General features: G+C 39.6%; 3 protein-coding genes across 6 annotated transcripts; all 3 read left to right on the top strand.

The window, feature by feature from the left end:
- The first annotated feature begins 1,442 nt into the window (after positions 1 to 1,442).
- Positions 1,443 to 4,030, top strand: rsl24d1 (ribosomal L24 domain containing 1). The gene is made up of 6 exons (XM_034535454.1): positions 1,443 to 1,595; positions 2,710 to 2,823; positions 2,910 to 2,982; positions 3,081 to 3,144; positions 3,253 to 3,338; positions 3,621 to 4,030. The coding sequence occupies exons 1-6, from the start codon at positions 1,515 to 1,517 to the stop codon at positions 3,695 to 3,697; spliced, it is 495 nt and encodes a 164-aa protein (XP_034391345.1). The 5' UTR covers positions 1,443 to 1,514; the 3' UTR covers positions 3,698 to 4,030.
- Positions 4,031 to 4,846: 816 nt separating this feature from the next.
- LOC117732485 (cAMP-regulated phosphoprotein 19-like) lies at positions 4,847 to 7,089 on the top strand. Its single transcript, XM_034535455.1, has 3 exons — positions 4,847 to 5,230; positions 5,743 to 5,865; positions 5,977 to 7,089. Exons 1-3 carry the CDS (start codon positions 5,186 to 5,188, stop codon positions 6,145 to 6,147), a joined length of 339 nt encoding a protein of 112 aa, XP_034391346.1. The 5' UTR covers positions 4,847 to 5,185; the 3' UTR covers positions 6,148 to 7,089.
- An 807-nt stretch (positions 7,090 to 7,896) lies between these two features.
- On the top strand, positions 7,897 to 22,082 carry LOC117732454 (unconventional myosin-Va-like). 4 transcript variants are annotated; one of them, XM_034535401.1, is made up of 40 exons: positions 7,897 to 8,089; positions 8,502 to 8,612; positions 9,193 to 9,364; positions 9,641 to 9,785; positions 9,909 to 10,065; positions 10,139 to 10,282; positions 10,686 to 10,767; positions 10,874 to 10,981; positions 11,123 to 11,229; positions 11,336 to 11,601; positions 11,694 to 11,775; positions 11,859 to 11,999; positions 12,112 to 12,237; positions 12,462 to 12,545; positions 12,811 to 12,936; positions 13,223 to 13,320; positions 13,442 to 13,528; positions 13,641 to 13,749; positions 13,857 to 14,068; positions 14,148 to 14,304; positions 15,093 to 15,332; positions 15,418 to 15,666; positions 16,263 to 16,356; positions 16,438 to 16,580; positions 16,847 to 16,960; positions 17,238 to 17,372; positions 17,502 to 17,558; positions 17,757 to 17,984; positions 18,096 to 18,163; positions 18,242 to 18,316; positions 18,396 to 18,594; positions 18,976 to 19,069; positions 19,173 to 19,316; positions 19,463 to 19,617; positions 19,704 to 19,793; positions 19,890 to 20,040; positions 20,150 to 20,429; positions 20,877 to 21,051; positions 21,134 to 21,214; positions 21,340 to 22,082. In XM_034535401.1, exons 1-40 carry the CDS (start codon positions 8,063 to 8,065, stop codon positions 21,490 to 21,492), a joined length of 5,466 nt encoding a protein of 1,821 aa, XP_034391292.1. In that variant the 5' UTR covers positions 7,897 to 8,062; the 3' UTR covers positions 21,493 to 22,082. The 4 variants fall into 4 exon arrangements, with proteins under 4 accessions (XP_034391292.1, XP_034391295.1, XP_034391294.1 ...); XM_034535403.1 differs by lacking the exons at positions 7,897 to 8,089; positions 8,502 to 8,612 and adding exons at positions 8,635 to 8,772; positions 8,864 to 8,959; XM_034535402.1 differs by lacking the exons at positions 7,897 to 8,089; positions 8,502 to 8,612 and adding an exon at positions 8,635 to 8,959.
- The last annotated feature ends 291 nt before the right edge of the window (positions 22,083 to 22,373 follow it).

Consider the following 22,373-nt stretch of genomic DNA (forward strand, 5'->3'; position numbering starts at 1 on the left):
ATCAAAATGGAAACCCTATGTGTGAAGAGCAACATAATCAATTTTTATATCTTTATAATACAAATAATCCTAACCAAAGAAATTTGAAGTCCCTGTTATTTAGCGATTTTCTTTGGTTTTCATTTACATTATTTGCATTAAAATGTGATATAATTTCCAATGGTTTTGATTGCTAGAAAGGCATTTTTACATATTTTTTTTTCTACTTGAGATATCAAACTGTTCTGCTGTCTTTTTATCACCATGGGATTTTACCTGAATGATACTTACAGAGGTTACATTGGAGATTTTGGTTAAGACTGTCTTTTTAGCATGATGTCGTAAGCAAAAATATTTCCCAATTTGTGACATTTTTTCTAAATTTCAAGTTGAAAGTTGTTCTGTATCATGCAATAATTATAAGAGGTTCATTTGAAAGCCACATATACTTTTGCTGACTTAACTCAGGTGCCAAATGTAGATTTAGAGAGACTTAAATGTTAATATTTAAGTTATGTTTTTTTATTTTATTTCTGCTTTTAAACAACAAAATACACCTTTGAATCCAAAGTGAGCAACAACACAAATTATGTCAAGTGTTGAAATGTTGCAACAGACTTTTTTGATACTCTCAAGATGATAGCAAATACTAGATAATAAAATTGTTCTTGGACAAATTTGTTTTGCACTTTGTCTCCTTCCGTGTGTGTGTGTGTGTGTGTGTGTGTGTGTGTGTGCGTGTGTGTGTGTGTGTGTGCGTGTGTGTGTGTGTTTATGAAGCTTTTACTATTTATTGAAATGTTAAGATGATAAGAAGTATTTTAAATAAGAGTGTATAAAGTTGCAAACATGACCAGCTTGTTAGAAACAATAATACTGGCCTTGAGATTAGGTGACCGTGCCAGATGGTCAGCGCGAGAGTCAAGATTTCATCTCTCACACTTTTTAATCCTTTTTACAATGAAGAGCAATCCACAGCATTTCTGTTTAGTTGGCTCATTCACCGTGTTCATGTGTGGGATCACTTTTGACCCCATAATCAGTATGAAGTCACTTGATGTGTGAACAGCACAGTCACCAGCTGTATGAGAAAAACAGCTGTGGAAGAAACAGGGATTAATGAATATTAGGTGGGAAAATGTTTAATATTAAATTAGTAAATATAGTCAATAATAGTCAATTATATGAAATAGCTCAAAACTCTTTTCAATATTTAAAAATCCACTCATTATTATGAAATGTTTTTTCAGTGGAAACTTGGTTTGACAGAAGAGCTTGCTGGAGGAAACAAACGTCCTGGGAGATGATATTTGGTAGAAACGGGTTGAAACCAGAAGATGGCAGTAATGTGACAACAAGGATGGATGCTGCCGTTAAACTCCACAGAAGAAAAAATACGGTTCGACGGGAGGTCCAGCAGGGGGCAGTCGACCCCTACCAAGCGCGTCAGCAGCCGAGATCAAAGAAGAAGAAGAAAAGGAAACGGGACGGTCTTGTTTTCATCGTTGGTCGTACGCAGCATCTCTGCGGCGACAATGCGTATCGAAAAGTGCTACTTCTGCTCGGGGCCGGTGTACCCCGGGCATGGGGTTATGTTCGTAAGGAACGACTGCAAGGTAGGATCCTTTTATTCAGCCTAAATATCCCTGTAAAGGTAACATAAGCTCACGTTTGACTGTCAGCGTCGACCCGTTAGCTAGCGGGCTAACGTTAGCTCGCTCCCATAACGTGTGTTCTCGCTCACGTGGGGTCGACGTGGGGTTTTAGTTTCTCGCGCACTGTAAACAACTCAACGTGATAGTTGTCTACCGCCGCGGTCACTTATGTACAATGTGGAGCTGGCGCCATACTTTCTGAACTGTGAGATAAATAATGCCTTTGATTTAATAAGTCATGTTGATGAATAGCTGGGCATTTAAATGCGCAAGGCCTCGGGTTTTGGGCTGCGGAGTAATGGCGCCCTCTGAAGGTGAAGTTACACTGGGCAAGTTATATAAACAGCCAACGATCATTTGTGAAGTTAAAACTGATTAAAACGTTGAATTAATGTTTGATGTCCAAATATGTACGGCCGTAATATCACACATCACCTGGTGTGTTAGATTTGATTTTAACAGTCATAACAAAGCTAGAAGATGCGTTACAAATGTCATATTCAAGGGCTAATCTTTGCTTTTATAGTATATTTAAATTTAGTATTTTTTCTAAAACGTATTAGCTTTTAAACTAGATTATGTTTATTACTACATTACTAATAGTGAATAATTATGAACATCTGTCACCACAGTCATAAATATCATGTAAATGGATATGGTGTTATTGAAAACGGAGCTTTTGGACACGTATAGTTTTATAATCCCTTTTCCACACTAAATCAACTTTTACATATGCTTATTCATTAGCATTTTAGTGATGCCGAAATACTACGGGAGACATTTTATAGATGAAAAATAAACTTGCTTTCTCTGGTGGACAGACTAGGTAATGGCAACACTGTTTTTTAAACTACCTCCAACATGCCTTGAATATGTAGCTCAATATTTTTATTTTGACTAATATCATGTCAAATCTGTAATGCTGAATTTTTTTAACCTAACCTCAAACAATCCCAAACTCGTTTTAACTTCATGCAATAAAATTACGTTTTCATATCATTCAAAGTCTTGTGGTTTCTTCTTGATGTAACTTATAATAATGTTTTATTCTGTCTCTCTTTTTACATGTATATAGTCATTCAGATTCTGCAAATCAAAATGCCAGAAGAACTTCAAGAAGAAGCGTAACCCAAGAAAAACCAGATGGACCAAAGCATTCAGAAAGGCAACAGGAAAGGAGTTGACAGTGGTGAGTTGGTTATCTATCGAGAACTATCTCTTTAACATAAATTGTTGTGTTATTGTTACTTATCCAACAAACATCATCTCTTTCAGGATAACGTCCTGGAGTTCGAGAAACGTAGAAATATACCTGTTAAGTATAACAGGGATCTGTGGGACAAAACAGGTAACGCAGAAATGTATTTCTTACGTGTACTTTCTGTAGATTTGTTTTGTTATTTGATGTTTGAACTAAAGAGTTGTTTCACTTTTTAATTTCCACAGTGGAAGCCATGAAGAGGGTGGCGGAAATAAAACAGAAACGACAGGCAAGATTTATCATGAATAGGTGAGCAATTAATTCATATTTTGTGTTTTTATTTGACAAATATAGTATTAACAGGATTTGGAAAAACATGATTGCCTCACCTTTGCTGTTTTTGTCTCCACTTAATAGATTAAAGAAGAGCAAACAGTTGGACAAGGAAGCGGCCATCACCGAAGTGAAGAAAAATATTCACCTTATCAAAGCACCACATGCAGGTAAGAAACAAAGTACAAAGAAGACAATGTAGCAAGAGTCACTAAACAAACTACCAAATGTTCATACAGCATAATGGAATTAAAGATAATTCCTGTGCCTTTCCCTCTCGGTAGAGGTAGACATGGGCTGAAACTTTGCTGTTTTACAATGCAGTTTAGGGATTATTAAAAACACCCTTTGTGGGGGGGAAAATACTGCTGAATACTTATGAATGTACTTAAGATTAGTCTGTGATTTTAGCATTGTTCACATTTTGTCTGTTCTGTTCTTATCTTTTACAGGAAAGGCCAAACAAATGGAAGCCAAAATGGTGCAGAAGTTACAAGAAGACGTGCACATGGGGGATGAAGTTAACTAATCTTATACCCAAGGAAATTGTTTTTTGTGACTCTTGTGAGCAAGTTCACCTTGTATTATATTGTACTTCGGTTTTGGAATTAACATTTCTAAATTGCTGATGATCGGCACAGTAATGCTTTAAATAGCTGTACGAGGACTGAAATCATTGATTTAACAAAGATCTGCCTCCAAAGCAGGAGCATTTAAACGCATACCTTCCAGTTATTTTTTTCTAGTGTGGTATTTCGAACTGAAAATAATTACTCTATCCTTTTGCATAGTAAAATGTATTTGTCATACAGTAAATGTTAAAAGGTAACCAACAACAAATTAATAAACTTCTTTTGGGTAATGGCTGTTTCTTATTTTCTGTCACATTGAATACACTATAAATACCATAAATAAAGCATAAGTTGATGCCACAACAAGTATAATATATTTGTTAGTAGTATGAGAAACCAAAACGATTGAGTTTTGTATTACGTGTGGAATTTCTGATGGTTTTGTTATTATGAAGACTTATGTAAGAAGAGAGTGTGCTGCACTTTCCTACACTGCACCCAAATTATGTAAAGAATGTAAGTGCCTCATTGAAGGAGATTCGCCTATCTAACTAGTAGGCTATGTTCATCATTTGCACATCTGTCGCTCACTTAGTTAACTGAAGGTTCTTTTATCAAATAATTCTACCTCTTATCTATAATGGGTATAACAAAGTATATTTGTATATTATAGGCAAATCTGGGCTTTTTTTCCCATGGCGATTGTTTTCCTCCAGAAATATAGATCAGGATGACTTGTTGAGAAAGGTTAGTCTGACTGACCTTTTACTGATTATGACAACAGGTAGATTAACACTGAAAGATTTGAAACAACAGATTATTGAAATGAAATAATATGGAGAAAAAACAATCTTTTATCTTCCAGATTTAACAGATTCCAACACATTGCCAAATTACAAAGATTATATTGTGTATTATTGAGGCAATGATGAGTATATAGCAAATAGGAATTCGCCATGTTCATATTGTGAATCGTCTTATATTTAAAAACATATCAAAGCTGTTGTACAGATAAAAGCTTAGTGTTCCGGCTGCCCTTTCAAAGCTCAAAAGCATGAATTAATAACGCAACTTCCCCATATATTATGCAAACATAGTGTAGAAGCACAAGGTGTGGCATCACTTGAGCCTCGACGATATGTTAACCTTTTTTACTGCACATATTGTAAAATACTTCTCTAGCACGATAAAATAAGGTACTATTTAAAACGATCGTTGGGCTCTTGGACAGATTAATGTGACACTTGTGTTCCCCATCTGCATCTCTGGCATCGATTCCCCGGCCTGTTGCTGGACAGGCTGTGCATGACAGGCTGCTGCTGCTGCCCGCCTCTTCGTCTCCGTCGCCCTCAAACCACCGTTCATCTTCCAGAAGAGCTGGTTGAACGGCTAACGTTTCACCCGCGGATTCTTTTTGGCGAACAAAGCAGGGATTCAATCCAACTATGTCTGAGGAGGTTGAAGGAACGGGCATTTCGGAGGAACAGCAGGTTAAGTGTAACGTTTAACGTAACTGACAGTTTAATCTCACGTTCGCCAGCGCCGTTAGCACGTCGAGCCTGCTAGCTTAAATTAGCGGCAAGCTAGTTAGCCGGGAGCTAATGTCACCAATGATGCTAAGTCACAAGCGAATGAGCTCCCAGCGAAACAAACACACTGTTGTTTTGTGGCCGACGAGAACAGTATATGGCCACAATTACGTTTACATGTGTTTTATAGCATAGCTTAGATAGTTTAATGGTGTCGCTTAATATGCTAAGTTAATTGGGAGCATTGATGCTAACGTCAGTGCAAACACTAGTAGGAGTTTTCCCTCATGGCGGCGTCTGCACATTTTTAAATGTTTAACATAAATTGGGAGCATATCAGCCGTATTTGTTACTGCTGTCAGAATAATTGACTGCAGTTCATTTATCACTAAAGTATTGTACACTTTCACAGCTTTTCTCCCATTGGCTTAGTGGAGCATTTACCGTCCACACACTCTCTGCTCTTTCTGCAGGAAATGGAGGACAAAGTAATTAGTCCAGAAAAAGCAGAGGAGGCCAAACTGAAGGCCAGGTATCCTAACCTGGGAGCCAAGCCTGGAGGCTCGGACTTACTCAGGAAAAGACTTCAGAAGGGGGTGCGTTGAGTACCTACACTTTGCTAGCATCTTATTTCTTAAATATCAATATAACAACAACAACAACAATAATAATAATAATAATAATTCTCACTTTACTTATTTGTCCAGCCAAAGTATTTTGACTCTGGTGACTACAACATGGCCAAGGCCAAAATGAAGAATAAACAGTTGCCATCAGCCCCAACAGAGAAGACTGAGATCACAGGGGGCCACATCCCAACACCTCAGGACCTGCCGCAAAGAAAGACGTCAATTGTGGCTAGCAAACTGGCTGGTTGATGGTTTCAAGTTTACTTTTTTGTTCCCATTCCGACACCCACTTTATATCTACCTGCTGTTTACGTTTTTTGTTTATTTTTCACCTTTCTATGTATTCTCCAAGAACAAGTAATGTACCAAGCCAAATTCTTGAGAAAATGTGACAACTGTCAGGCGCTGAATTCTCAGTGGGTTAAATCAAACAAAGTTGCTGAACATGTTTCTCAAGATCTTAAAAAAAAAAAAAAAACTAAATGGTGATTGATTTATAAAAAACAATAGACGTTAATGGTATCTCACGTAACATTATCACTTTTAAGAATATATGCCTCCATACAAATTGCTTATCTAACAGAAGTTGAAGAGCATGCGCAGAGGGTTCTGCCATATTACTGAGGCAAAAATACTCAAGTTATGACCACAGACAGTTTGCATTGATGTATCAAGTAGAAGTGTGATTTACAGATATGCCTTTCAGTTTGAAATAGTATGTAGCTGCTCATATGGAGGCATATCTGTTTTAAATGATGAAACGTGATGTAATCTTGCTTTTTTTTTGTTTTCTAATCCTTTATTGTTTTTGTCCTCTCCTCTCTCCATGAAGCTGTTTGATTCTGTGCTTTCAAAGTACCAACAATTAGACCACACACACTATATAGCCAGCTGTATTTTAATTAATTTTAGTGACATTTGTTTGCAAGGACTTGCTGCTGGTGTCCATCTCATCCTAACCTCTAAAATGGCCTTAAAAGTAATGAACCGTTGTTCCTCTTGAGCAATATTTGCTCCCTCAGTGAGAATCTTAGTTATGAATTTTGCCTGAAATGTCTGTCACTGTCTGACTGGAATCACTTAGGATTTTATGGAAAGAAACTCCCATGACATGTCTGGAGTGTGCATGTGCATTTACTGTGCAGTCATACTGTGCCATTTGTTTTGTAAATAAAATAGTTTTGCATAATATCTCATGTTATTTAAACTGCCTACACAAAGAAGAGCCCCGTTTATATTGAACGTAAGTAAAATCAAAGTCTAAGGATAAAAAAATATGCCTTTATTCATTATGGAGTATAGTATAGAAAACAAAACTTTCTTGGCCAGCCAATACTTGCTACACTATTCATTCATATTAAGGATTCAATTAACTTTAATGAAAATGTAGAGGTCAGTACGTTACCAGGGAATTATACATAGGATGAATATACAAATTAGTGATGACAATAACTTTTATTGTGGAGGTAAACTCTATTCTGGTGTGGACTTGAGTCTTAAATACTTGTCTACTTGTGTATGTATCTTTATTTTCATCTGGAATGTAGCAAGTGGTGTACAATTGTGTTTAACGAATAGAAGCGCTCAAGTCAACGGAATTGCACATTGAAATATTGTGAAATTTCAATAAAAAAAAAGTGATATTGAAACAGTTATTGAAATGAATCCAATAACAATTTATTTTTTTAAGTTCATCTGATTTCTGTCGGGACTGCAAGTAATTTGTTATCTTCATTGTAGTGTATTCATTACACTTTCATGATAAAAGTGTACTGCTCAGTTACAACTCTGGTTATTAAAAAGTCTCACATTACATCATATTAATATTATGATACCACTGATGTGTGTACTAGGTTACGGTCCCTTTCAATATTAATTCTGGGTACAATGATCCTTCATATATTATGATCTTCGTCAGGAGCGTGTTTGGCCGCTGGGAGGCGGGCAAAGCGCACGAGAGCAGAACGTGTCCGGGCACGCGCAGCTGACTGACAACCCTTGTGGCAGCAACAGTTCAACTCTCCTCCAGACAGAAGAGCTCCGAGCAGCAGGGAGAGCAGCCCAGACAAGTTCACGGTTTCCAATCTGGAAGTCAATAAAATGTTTCGTGTTTCCTCTTTGGCCGGAGAAAGTTTCTAAGGGCTCCGCGAGCGACGTGTCAGACATGGCAGCCTCTGAACTTTACGCCAAGGTAGGTCGGCACGTCGGGCTCATTGGTGGTGAGGCACATTCAACGGGCTTCTTGAGCTAAAGTTATGCTAGTTTATTTGTCGTGATGCATATCTGTCAGGAATAGTGATATACTCGTAAATTAGAGGTGTTTACAGAACAGTTTGGGTTTTTGAAAAAACTTAATTTATTGACCCCCCATCTGCCTGCCACTTAAAATACCACTAAACTATCTGTCCACATTATACGCATGACTGTTGTCTGCTGACTTCAAGTTAACGTCAGCCACCCGGGCCCGTTTTCCTGAGGTGATGTGACACATGTCACTGCTGTGTGGTTGTAGTTTTGGTAAAATAGCGGGCTACTGTGAGGAGGTTGGAAGGCTCTGACCCCCCCCCCCCCCCCCCCCCCCCCCCCCGTTCTGTTCTCATCAGTATGCCCGTGTATGGCTGCCAGATGCTGGAGAAGTGTGGAAGTCAGCGGAGCTCACCAAAGATTACAGTCCCGGCGACCTGAAGCTGAGTCTGCAGCTGGAGGATGGCTCGGTAAGGCGAATGCCACAAACACACATACGAGTCACATGCAGGGAGATGGAGGCACTGAGGTGGAAATGGGTGTGTGCTGTCAGAGAGTTGTGGACATTTTTTTCCTCTGCAAGAACTCTGGCAATGGAGCTGCTTGAATCTGGGTGTGCTGTGCTGTCTGGTAAATGCACATGGATCCCCAAGACACCTCGAGCAACTATGCAACATGTTGAATACTATAAGCAACACGTTATGTATTGGGTTCAAAATAGGTGGACTGATAGATTGAAAATGTATCAACGGTACATTTTTCCCTCTGCGGTGTTCCTACCTGCGGTTGTGATGTCGAGTTTGGGCATGCCCTTCAGGTAACGAAATAAAGTTATCTTGAGTGAACACAAACAAGCCAAGAACAGTGGCTGCTAGTTAGCGTTAAAATGAAGGACAGATGGTAATGTTTTATTCCATAGCCATCTATTTTTATTTAATTTGATCTTTTTTCCAACTTGTTGTCCAAACAGTAAAAAAAAAAGAAAACAGCAACTTACTTTTTTTTGTCTCACTGTGGGTACTTATAGCTAACGTCTTGTGTCTTTTACAGGACGTGGAACATAAAATTGACCCCCAAACCAACAACCTGCCACCTCTAAGAAACCCTAACATCCTGGTTGGGGAAAATGACCTCACAGCTCTCAGCTACCTGCACGAGCCTGCAGTGCTACACAACCTTAAAGTGCGCTTTATCGACTCCAAGTTGATTTACACATACTGTGGTAATAAGTTTCATCTTCTTTGACTCACACTATCACTGTCACGGTAGACTTTGGAGCCCTGCTCTCTGAACGTTTTGAGATAATCTACAGTGCATCATGCTGATTATTGTGGTGCAGGCTGCTCTTAAAGGAACACACATGAAATGTATTACCGGTACTATGAATTTGTGATAAATAATGTACATGAAACAACTACATTCATTAGTTTCAACCAATCTCAGATAACATACATTTACACTGATGCTAACAGAGAATCTTTCTCATCGTGGTATTTAGGGATTGTCTTGGTGGCCATCAATCCCTATGAGAGCCTGCCCATCTATGAAACTGACATCATCAATGCCTACAGTGGACAGAACATGGGAGACATGGACCCCCATATCTTTGCAGTAGCAGAAGAAGCCTACAAACAGATGGCCAGGTTTTGGAACCTCCAACTATATTTCCTTGTACATTTTAAAACAAATTAATGTCTATTTCTGATGATACTCTAAACATTTAAAGCTGATATTTGGTCTGTATGTCATCACGCCCTTTGAGACAGAGATGAAAGAAACCAGTCCATCATTGTGAGTGGTGAGTCGGGAGCTGGCAAAACCGTCTCTGCTAAGTATGCTATGCGTTACTTTGCCACAGTCAGCTGCTCCTCTAGTGAGGCCAGTGTTGAGGAGAGAGTCCTGGCCTCCAACCCCATCATGGAGGTAATATTGACACTGCATAAGACAACATGATAAAATGACAAAGGTTACTGAGAGCCTTTTGTGTTTCCTCTAGGCTCTTGGGAATGCCAAGACAACAAGGAATGACAACAGCAGTCGCTTTGGGAAGTACATTGAGATTGGGTTTGACAAGAAGCATTGTATCATTGGGGCTAACATGAGAACCTACTTACTGGAAAAGTCTAGAGTTGTGTTCCAGGTAAATTTCCTTGATATGGTTTCATGTGACTACTGTCAGTGTCTAAATGTGTCCCTCCCAATCTCTGTATTGTATGTGCAGCTCCTTGCAGTTAATTGATTTAAAACACTATCATGTGCATGTAACATGTGTATATCTTAGCAACGTCATTACAAACAACATGAACATCACTCAGTTCAGCCTGCCTGGCCCTTGGCTCAAAGATGGCAACACATTTGGCTTTGTGAAGCAACTGAACTATTTTCAAGAGAGAATTTGATGCTATCAGTTAAAGCGTGGGTTTCGCAATGTGCTTACAGCTTTATACATGCATTCAAAAGAGCTATCAATTTCACAGAATGTACTTGCAGTACTTGTGTTATTTACGTGGCTCCCGTATTACACCTCTTTGCACTACTTTTAGACCGACGAAGAAAGGAACTACCATATATTCTACCAGCTGTGTGCCTCTTCACATTTACCGGAGTTTAAAGCCTTCAAGTTAGGTATGAGAGTCACCAAAATATCAGTTGTCATTTTAGCAAGCTTTTGAAAAATCTGATCTATCTGGTCTATTTAGTACAATGTTTTATATGATTAATGTTTTTGAAGGTTGCGCAGATGACTTCCACTGTACTAACCAGGGTCAGAGCCCAGTCATAGATGGAGTGGATGATGCCAAAGAGATGTGCAATACCAGGAGGGCTTTCTCCAAGTTAGGTCAGGGCTAATTGCATTTTAATAAGGTTTTGCTTTTACATCATGTTGAATAGACATTACTGTACAAATACTTTTTTTTTGTGTCCAGATTTCATCATATGATCGAGTACTTATTGTTTTATTGTTCTGTTTTCATTGTAGGAATCAAAGAAAGTGATCAAATGGCAATTTACCAAATTCTGGCAGCTATTCTTCATCTTAGCAACGTGGAGGTGAAAGATCAGTCAGCAGACAGGAGCAGCATCTTGGTAAACACACTTTACCTCTGAACACAACATAAGAACATTTTGTTGAGTATACTTGGTAATTGTATGTCGTACCCGTATAAGATCATTAATGTTAATGTATTTCCAGCCGGACAATGTCCACCTGATGGTGTTTTGTGAGTTGATGGGTGTACCCTGTGAAGAAATGGCCCACTGGTTATGTCACAGGAAACTGCAGACGACCACAGAAACCTATGTCAAGCCTGTCTCCAAAATGAATGCGGTCAATGGCCGAGATGCCCTAGCCAAACACATCTATGCCAGACTCTTTAGCTGGATCGTGTGCAGTATCAACAATGCCTTGAAGTCTGCAGCAAAGAAACGCTCCTTCATTGGTGTGCTCGACATTTATGGGTATGTGTTGATCTCCAGGTTTGAGATTTTTCTATTTATGTTCCCGAGATGACCAGACATGTTTTAATTTCCTCATGTGTTTTTTCCTTTAGGTTTGAAACATTTGACGTCAACAGCTTTGAACAGTTTTGCATCAACTATGCCAACGAGAAGCTTCAGCAACAGTTCAACCTGGTACGGGTCTCTTCTTGCTCAACTTGTACATTTTCGTAGTCAAATCGTTCACGTTAATCATTTCCAGCTATCACTCCCTCTAGCATGTCTTCAAACTGGAGCAGGAGGAGTACATGAAAGAGGAGATCCCGTGGACATTGATTGACTTTGACGACAACCAGCCTTGCATTGATCTGATTGAGGCCAAGCTGGGGGTTCTGGACCTTCTGGATGAGGAGTGCAAAGTAAAATGCCAGTTTAATCTTTTTCCACTGGAGGAATCTCCACCGGGCTATGTTTGGAGGTTATGACTAAGGCTTTGACTAAATGATGTGTCAGCTCTTCCTGTTTCCATAGATGCCCAAAGGCTGTGATGACACATGGGCCCAGAAACTGTACAACACCCTCCTGAAGCAGAATGCTTTCTTTGATAAACCCAGGTTGTCAAATAGAGCTTTCATCATCCACCACTTTGCAGACAAGGTAAAACACGGTTGTGTGTCCTGTGGTGAGGTGGTGAGGTGGCAACACATCTCAGAAGGTCAGCACATGGGTGGATGACTCATGTGTATCTAATCTAAGAGCGTAAAGGGAGTCAATTGGGAAATTCTAATAACTTTGTTTGCAAAGGTCATATTTCATATGGTGAATATGACCTTTTAATCTTTTGGTGAAGGAACAATGTGTGACCTGGTCCTTGTGCCTAGGTGGAGTACGAGTGTGAAGGTTTCCTGGAGAAAAACAGGGACACAGTCAATGCGGAGCAGATAAATGCACTGAAAAAGAGCAAGGTGAAATGGTTTATAAGCAGTTAGTTATATTGTCCCTGTCTTGTTCTTCTCAATTAGTTAGTTTTTGGAGCTCACAGGGATTCAATATCAAGACCAAATGTATTTTGTTTTGCAACTACATTGACACACACCCTAGAATCGCTTAACCACAACTATTAGAGGAAATAAGCCAACATTTTAATTTCAGATTAAAAACACTGCCCTCTGCTGTTCAATGAATACACATTATTTTTGTCTATCTGATGTCGGAAAATAATTGTTCAAGGTTGATTGGCTGCTGAAGCTGTTTGAGGACGATGAGAAAACAACAAGTTCTGCGAAGAAGCGTTCTAGTGTAACTGGAAGGACTGGTCCGACTCAGCGGGATAATAAGAAGACTGTTGGACTTCAGGTCAGAGCAGGCGACATGACATTTGGTGGTGTGGGAAAATGCATTATTGAAAGGTATCTTGTGGAAAGGTTATGGAAAGTTATATGCAATTTATTGATTTCCTCAGCTGGTCAGAATCAATTGCTTTTAAAGAAATAAATAACCTCCAAAACATTTACAATTTGTATCCTTTTGAAGTGAATCCATCTATCAAAATCTGATATTGAATATTTAAACTGAATGTTCAAGCACTTTCTTTTTTTTTACAATTTCTGTATTTTCATACTATTTTCATATTTTTACTCAGTTTCGACAGTCTCTACATTTGCTGATGGACACATTAAATGCCACAACTCCTCACTATGTACGCTGCATCAAGCCAAATGACAACAAATCTCCATTCTTGTGAGGATTACTTCACTCTTCTGTTTTTGTATGATTATCTGCAACAAGTACAGATAAAAGAGTAGTACACTTACTTTTATTACAGGTGTTTTTTATGTTCTTTACCTTTTTTTTTATAAAGCATGGATCCGATGAGGGCAGTGCAGCAGCTGCGAGCATGTGGCATCCTCGAAACAATCCGGATCTCAGCAGCAGGCTTCCCATCTAGGTAATATATCAACAACAGTATCTGGTACAGCACATAGCCATGGGCAGTTTATGTGTTTAATACACAGAACTATTCAAATAATCCATCCGTCTTGTTAACATCATTATTGCAGATGGACCTATCAGGAATTCTTTAGTCGCTATCGGGTCCTCATGAAGCAAAAGGACGTGCTTCATGACAGAAAACTAACCTGCAAAAATCTCCTCGAAAAACTTGTAAGGGTATGTCTGAATTGTATAAAAGCTTTCCCATAACATCAGTAACAACTTAACTTTCACAGCAACATTACATATTATATTTGCTAATTTATATTCTGTTTGTTTCCTAGGATCAGGATAAGTATCAGTTTGGCAAAAACAAGATCTTCTTCAGGGCGGGTCAGGTAGCTTACCTGGAGAAGCTGCGTTCTGACAAGCTGCGAATGGCTTGCGTCCGCATCCAGAAGACCATCCGCTGCTGGCTGGCCCGCAAAAAGTACCTGAGGATGAGGGAATCTGCTATCACCATCCAGAGACATGTACGAGGTCACCAGGCACGCTGGTGAGTGGAGATGTAAAAAAACAGAAGAGGAAACAGGAGAACTTTTACATTTCTTACATGTTTTTTTTCTTTCTTTCAGCTATGTTAAGTTTCTGCAAAGAACTAGAGCAGCTGTTATCATTCAGCGTAATGTGCGTATGTGGGTGACCAGGACACGCTACCAGCAGCAGCGCTCCGCAGCCATCACTATTCAGTGCTTCTTGAGGACCTACATGGCTAGAAAGCAGTACTATAAGGTAATTCCAGGCTTGATTCTTGCTCAATTAGATATGTTATAATTCAAAACTTGTAAGGTCTCCTTTTCTGGAAGGTTTGATGCTCAAAATGAGATTTGTAGTTTGCCTGAGTTTGTTTCTGGAGCTTGAAAAGGTTTTAAAGGGTACTTTCTCAACCAATAGAGGAACTTGATAGTTGAATATTAAATGAACCAAACTGGATTTAGTAGGTGCCACCAAGAAAACAGGAATCGGTGCCTCAAGAATATACAATGGAAAAGTTTCCAGCTCAAAGGAAACCAGATGTGACAGCTTCCGTTAATAACATTGTTGAGGTGGTGAAGCCTTGTAACAGCAGAGCACACCAGATTGTTCTGCACTTCCTAAACCTTAAGCACTTAAAAAGATGAAGTCATATGAAAAGAGATGGAGAATATTCATACTGACCTTGTTAAACTCATTTACACTTTAATATTAAGTTTTTTAATTTATACCGAGCATTTCACAGCTTAGGTCCATTTACTAAAGCAACTAAGGAATATATATATTCATAAGTTCCTAGCACTGCAACAAGGAATATATATATATATTTTTTTATATATATATATATATATATATATATATATATATATATATATATATATATATATATATATATATATATATATATATATGTGTGTGTGTGTTTTTAATATATATATATGTAGTTTAGTTTTATTTATTATTATTTGATGTAGAAATATACAGTGTATATACCATCAAAGATTCTTCTCATTATCATTTCACTTATTTGTTTCTTATTTTCGCAGTTGCTATTTGAGCATAAAGCTCTTGTCATCCAGAAGTGGTTTAAAGGCTGGCAGGCTAGACGGCATTACAAACGCATCATGGAAGCCATCGTCCTGCTGCAGAGCTGTGTGCGCCGCATGAAGGCAAAGAAGGAACTAAAGAAGCTGAAAGTGGAGGCTCGCTCTGTGGAGCGTGTCAAGAAGCTCAACATTGGCATGGAGAACAAAATTATGCAGTTGCAGCACAAGATAAATGAGCAGGTGAGTATGGAAATCTCGTGTGTTTGTGTTAGTTATGGAGGCGTCGTATCACATGCTCAGCATGTGTGTGTTTCTCCCCCTGCAGCATAAAGACAACAGAGAGCTCAGTGAAAGGCTGAATGTTATGGAGAAGACTCAGACTACAGAGAGAGAGAAACAGAACAGAGAGATTGAAAACCTCCGTAGATCAGAGCAGGAGGCCAGAGCCAAGGCCGTGAAGCTTCCTTCGCTGCTGGAGCAGCTCTCCTTCCTTCAGCACGAGCTGGAAAACACCCGCAGAGAGAAAGATGACCTGCAAGAGCAGACAAAGGTCTACAAGGAGCAGACGCATCAGGTAGGCCTACTTCATCTAGATGTATCCAACTTGACTGCTGGGCCACGTCACTACGATTTTAGCGCTCTTTCTTTAATTATATGGATGATAATATTTGAGTTACAAAAGGCTTGTGAAATGTAAAATAGGAACTTGTAATTGTTGCCCTTTGGGCATTTTATTAACTTATTTTGTTCCACTTTTGTCGTTCTCTAAAACCTTAAAAGCCATAATGAATAGGTTTAAAGACAAAGGCCCAGATCAGACAGAAGATGTCGTATCACCCTGGGGCGGCTTTTTGTAATTGTTTTCAATAAGAGTGAAGCATTTTGCTCCAACAGAAAAGTAGAAAAAGTGTCCAACGTGATTAGTGTTTTTATTTTCTCATTGTGGTGACTTTTGTTGGATACCTGGAGCGAAGTGACTTTACCAAAACAGCTGGCTTGGAGGCAAATGGGTTGTTTTCACCGTACTATGAACTATTAGGTAGCGTACAGTTCATGTTTTTTGTTACTGAACAAGCTAACACCAGCACTCATTGGGTGGTTGCCTTGCAACAAAAAACACACACAGCAAACTGCAAAGAACACACAGATTTTTCCTCCTCTCACATTCAGGTGGTAGAAGACCTTAATATGAGGAACAGCTTGCTGATCAGCGAGAAAGATGAACTGAGCAAAAAAAACCTGGAACAAGCAGATCAGTTAACAGGTACTGAGCAGTCCACCTCAAACCTCCACAGTCCTTCAGTAATGGCTGCTTTTATGAATAAATACAACTGTTTTGTTTCAGAAATCAAAACCAACGTTGAGAATGCAAAAAGGCTGGAGAAGGACTTAGCTGAAGAGCGCTCTCGCTACCAAAGTCTCCTGAGTGAACACCTGCATCTGGAGGAGCGGCACAGAGACGTGAAGGAAGAGATGAATCTCGGCGTTGTAAGGAACACATTTCATTAACAACATGGTCATTTCATTTGATGGTGTCTCATCAAAAGGTTCAGTAGTTCATGTGATCCTTGTTACATAGTGACAGTAGATTACAAAGATACACAAAACATTTACCTGTACCGACATGTAAAATGTTAACAAAGTGTCAGTGTACAAATGATATGTGACATTAGAAACATGTTTATCATGATTGAATAAGCTATTATCTGACAGCTTATTCCTTCAGTAATTTGTTTTTTTTCACACATAACCAGAGTTCAAGCAAATCTGGTCACAAGAGGACAGACTCCAACTACAGCAGCAACTCATCTGAGTTCAGTCAGAGCTTATGCTCTTCTGAGGGGGAAGACGGCGCCATACAAACAGAGGTATCGAAAACTACACAATAGTCCAGTTTATTACAGTATCAGAAATGCTTAAAAAAAATAAATATATATATATATATATATATATACGTGTGTGTATATAACGTGTCGATTACAATGCTGGTGATAAATGATCACTGGCTACAAACACAAGACACTCATTTCTTGGAGCAGCTGTGGGACCATTTAGTTCTGGCCTTGTCTGTGTTATAATCCCATTAGTGCAGCATTCTAGTTATTTTGTGAAGAGCTTCACCCAACGCTTGCTGTGTTTTCTTAGGATGAGACCCAGACGACAGTGGACCTGCCGATCCTACTGAAGCTCCAGAGACGAGTGAAGGAACTGGAGCAGGACAAACAGTCACTATGGCAGCAGCTGGATAACGGAGAAGAAGCCCAACAAGAAAAGGCAAAAGTATGGACTGAAATGAATTGTGAAATTACTAAACAGAGCTTTATATGAGTACGCTATTCATTAAGTTTTGGTTGATATTTGTTGTTGTATATTCGGTATTTACATTTATGTTTATATCTTTCAAAAAAGGAGGTAGAGGAGCAGAGAACTGTTGGCAGAGCAGAACTGGACTTGGAAACACTGAAGGTATGACGTTATCAGATACATGTATGACTTTGTGAGGTGTCCAAAGCAAGACCTCTTTCAACGAACCAAAAAGGAGATAGATGTGCTCAGAGTCCCCATATTAATATACCTTCAAACAGTGACAAGAACTTTACAACGAATAGAAACACAAATAATGTGTAGCTGTTTGACTTGTTTGTGTTTCTCTAAATGTCTTAGCGGCAAGAACTGGAGTCTGACAACAAGAAGTTGAAGCGGGATCTAGATGAGCTGAGAAATTCTCTGACCAATGAGAATAGTGAGTTGGCGCCCCCTATCCCTGGCTCGCTACCCTACAACATACTGCTGGAACATCTCGGTTCTTCCAACGATGAACTGGAGATGCGAAAAGAGGAAGTGCTGCTCCTCCGGTCCCACATGGTCCGCCAAGAGGCTCTTAAACACAAGGTGAGAAAGTAAATGACATTGTTTCAATCATTTATTGATATTTTTACATTTAATGCCACAGACATCTGATGATTCCTATTTATAATTAATCACCTATGAACTGACTCCTAGGACTCTGTGCTCGGGGAAGGTGTGAATTTGGATCTAAGTGAAATTCCTTCATATGAAGATGTTGACAAGTAAGACCATGAGGCTCAGTTTAAGAGTTAGTTTAGTACAGTTAAGTGTAATTTACATTCTCTGATGCTGTTTCTCAGGTCCATTAACATCCATACACTCAATGAAGATGGAGAACTGTGGCTGGCTTATGAAGGCTTGAAAGAGACCAATAGGTAATGAAATGATATTCTGCAATTGGTTTGTTCATTAATGCAAGACCGAACCATATGGAACCATCTGTCCATCTTCCAGAATGTTGGAGTGCCAGATGCAGGAGCAGAAACGTGCTGGCCACGAGGAGTATAAGAAGCTGCTTGAGGAGGTGAACAAGTTTAAGGCTGAAAAGGAGCAACAGCAGAAGCTGCTGGCCCAGAGCCTCCTCCTGCCTGAAGATGCCCGTATTGAGGCGAGCCTGAAGCATGAGATGACACGGCTCACCAATGAGAACCTGGTGAGTCTGCTCACTGGTCTGATCACTCTGCCTTCTATCAGTTATTATGTAATTCCATCCACGATGCAGCGCGCCTTCATAATAAGCAGTTGGAGGTCGCTGTCTTATATTTTGGATCTCTACTTTGTCAAAAGGGCCGTCTTATTTTAAAAATGTTCCTAAATGAGATTAAATGTATTGTTGTTCGAGTAAACATTGCATCAGTAAAATAAATATTGTAAACAAATGTACAGGGAAATAAAGGAGAGTTAGGAAAGTGTTTTTATGGGACACAAATAATTCTCACCATGTTGCTAGTTTTTAAAATATACAGTACATGTTTGCACCATATGAAAGTTTAGTTTGCCCTCACACTAATCTGGTGTGTTTACATGATTTTAGGAACTCATGGAGCAGCAAGAGCAACAAGTCGAAACTATACGCAAGTTGAAAAAACAACTGAAACTTTACATTAAAAAAGTGGAAGATTTGGAAGGTAACCACGTGGCATTGAATGTGTTCGCACAGTACATTTCCTGAATGACATTAGAACAGCGTTTTTCCTGTGATCTCTTACGTTGTGTCTCTGTTGTATTCAGCGAGTGCTCAGCAAAAGAATAAATCCCCTGTGACGACTGCTCCCGTCAGAGCGGTGAATATCACCCGTAAGGAGAAAGAGTACCGGGGCATGTTGGAGTACAGGGAGGGTGACGAGACCCGCATGGTTAAGAAACTGGTCGTACGTATGTGAAACCTATTTTGCTCAAGCAAATCATTTTCTGAACTATTTTGAGAATTGCAACCAAATGTTTTTCATAGATCAAGGCCACATTTCTTTGTGGATTTCATTTTATTTTATTTTATTTTTTAAATGCTGTAATCTTCTCAGATCTGAAGCCTCGTGGTGTTGCAGTCAGCTTCATTCCTGGGCTTCCGGCTTACATCATCTTCATGTGCGTACGATATGCAGACAATGTGAATGATGATCAGAGAGTCAGCGCTCTGCTCAATTCCACCATCAGCAGCATCAAGGGGGTCATTAAGGTGTAGTATATAACTAAACGTTGACGTGTGTGTATAAAAAAGAGGGATGCTTTTATTTTGAATACATTTTCACACTGTTTCTGTAGAGGAGCGGAGGTGATTTTGAAGTGGTGTCTTTCTGGCTGGCCAACACATGCAGGTTAATGCACTGTCTGAAGCAGTACAGCGGAGATGAGGTAAGCTTGAGAAGGCTTTGCTACCAGAATGATGTTTACATCTGTACACATCCCTTAATTAACCCTGGATGTTTGTACAACCTCTATTTACTGCAGGCCTTCATAACGCACAACACTGCCAAGCAGAATGAGCACTGCCTGGCCAACTTTGAACTGTCTGAGTACCAGCAGGTTTTCGGTGATCTAGCCATCCAAATTTACCGCCAGCTCATCAAATGCATGGAGGACACCCTGCAGCCCCTGATTGGTGCGAAGACACAATCTCACCATAAATAATTATTAACGATGTGTTCTTCTGCTGACTATAACTGAACTCCATGACATTTATTTTCCCTCAATTTGCACCGTTTGTGTAGTGGCAAGCATGCTGGAGCACGAGACAATCCAGGGTGTTATGGGGTCCAAACCGACCGGCCTGAGAAAGAGGAGCACCAGTTTCCCAGAGCAGGCTGTTACACTGGAAGTCCTGCTGCAGCGTCTTGGCGTCTTCCTCAGCACCATGAGTCAGCACGGAATGGACTTGGACCTCATTAAACAACTAGTCAAGCAGCAGTTTTACATCATCTGTGCGGTCACACTCAACCACCTGCTGCTGCGGAAGGACATGTGCTCCTGGAGTAAAGGCCTGCAGATCAGGTACTGCATAGAATGGTCATCAGCCAATTGTTACACTTCATGTAATGAAATTAGAGGGGCGTGTGGATTGAGGTGTGTTAGAGCAAGCAAGCGTTCTCGGACAGTATCTCAGAAAGTGGTCTGATTGTTACAAAGATTAAAGACGATCATTCATCTTCATAGTGTTGTGGACTATGGTATATATGGTGTATATGGTATACTGACAGAGAGACCGTATTACTCATTTTTATATAGGTGAATAAAAACATCATGCACTGCATATTTAGTGTTTATATTTTCAAAATACTGTTGAATAAGCTCAATGTTCCATTAAGCACAACAAAACTCGTACAAGTAGAACTTTTTTATTCAACATGAACCGTACTCTGGTGTCACAGAGCAGATTGGACCTTGCTAGTTGTTGCATTGGTTTGGTCTGAATTGTTTGTCCAATGCTTCTGGCTTCAGGTACAATGTATGGCACTTGGAAGAGTGGCTGGCGGAGAGGGAGATGTCAGACTGCGGTGCCAAGGAGACTCTGGAGCCTCTCCTACAGGCTGCACAGCTTCTACAGATCAAGAAGAAGACTGAGGCAGACGCACAAGTTATTTGCACCATGTGCTCTGCCCTCACCACAGCACAGGTACCAGTGACGGTTCTGCCTTCTTCATCGGCAGACATGATGTGCTGATGGTGCTTTGATCCTCGTGTGTTTCTCTTTGCAGATTGTCAAAGTGTTGACCTTGTACACCCCAGTGATTGAGTTTGAGGAGCGAGTGTCAACCACTTTCATCACAACTATTAAAGTGAGTAGAGGTTTTGTAAGTTTGCAATAAATGTTGAGCTGCTTTATACGCCGTCTTCTGTTTATTACGCCGATTGACTGTATCATGTTTTTTTCACTATCTGTTTTTTTTTCTTTACATTTTAGAACCTTTTGAAAGACAGAGTTGAGTCAACCACATTGATGATGGATGCTAAGAAGATCTTTTCCATCACCATCCCCTTCACACCGTCCCCTGTGGCCCTGGAGACCATCCAGATCCCCGCTAGCCTCAATCTGGGCTTCCTCGCCCGCATCTAGACCAGAGACCTCTGACACTTTTACCAGAGTAAACACACTGACTGACCAAAGTTTCTACCAGCTGCAACGTTTTCACTATCACTGATTATTGCAGCACTGCAGCAGAATAATGACACATTGTTCACTGCATTTATGTATCAGCTTTCCAGCACCGCAAAATAGTAATAACTGTGTAAATGGTGAATCTGCGAAAAAAAAGTATTTTAAAAGTCATATGTTGCCCCTGACTTAAATGTTGTAAATGTCTCATTATAAAAATCCTGTTTCTGTAACTTCTAATATCAAGTGATGGTATTTATGTCCGTACAACAGAAGGAACAGAAAATGATTCCAGTATGTTTTTAACCGGTCTTATTGTTGTTGGTCATATTAAAGGCTGGCTTTTCTGTAAGTGCTACAGAGAGACATCCTCACTCGGTGTTACAGATCGGTTCTCTCAAGCTCACTGTTCTCAAAGTGGAACCAGCAAAGAGTCCCAAAGAGAAAACAAGGAATCCTTTTTGTGACGCTGACTGACACACTCACTGTTGCGGGTAATTGGTATTTAGCAGGAGATAACTTCATGGAATAAAATTTATTTAAACACGGAAGTGCACTCTAATTGGGAGAAGAGCTGTAGAAAAGGAAAGGTTTGGGGATCTAGGATTTAGAAATATGCATGTAACACCTGCCTTTAGTCTTCAAGTAACATCTGGACCGTACATGCTAACCGTGTTATGCTTCCAGAGCACAATGCTCATATTGAAGAAGTGGCTTTTTTTTCTCCATGTTCATTATTGCTCTGTATTTCTAAATGCTTAACATATGTAAATACCTAAAAAAGTTAATAACTGATTTATGTCCTGTGCTCACCAGGAGTGTGGAAGTGTGTTTTACTTCTA

Source organism: Cyclopterus lumpus, chromosome 6 (assembly GCF_009769545.1).
Source record: "Cyclopterus lumpus isolate fCycLum1 chromosome 6, fCycLum1.pri, whole genome shotgun sequence".
NCBI lineage: Eukaryota > Metazoa > Chordata > Actinopteri > Perciformes > Cyclopteridae > Cyclopterus > Cyclopterus lumpus.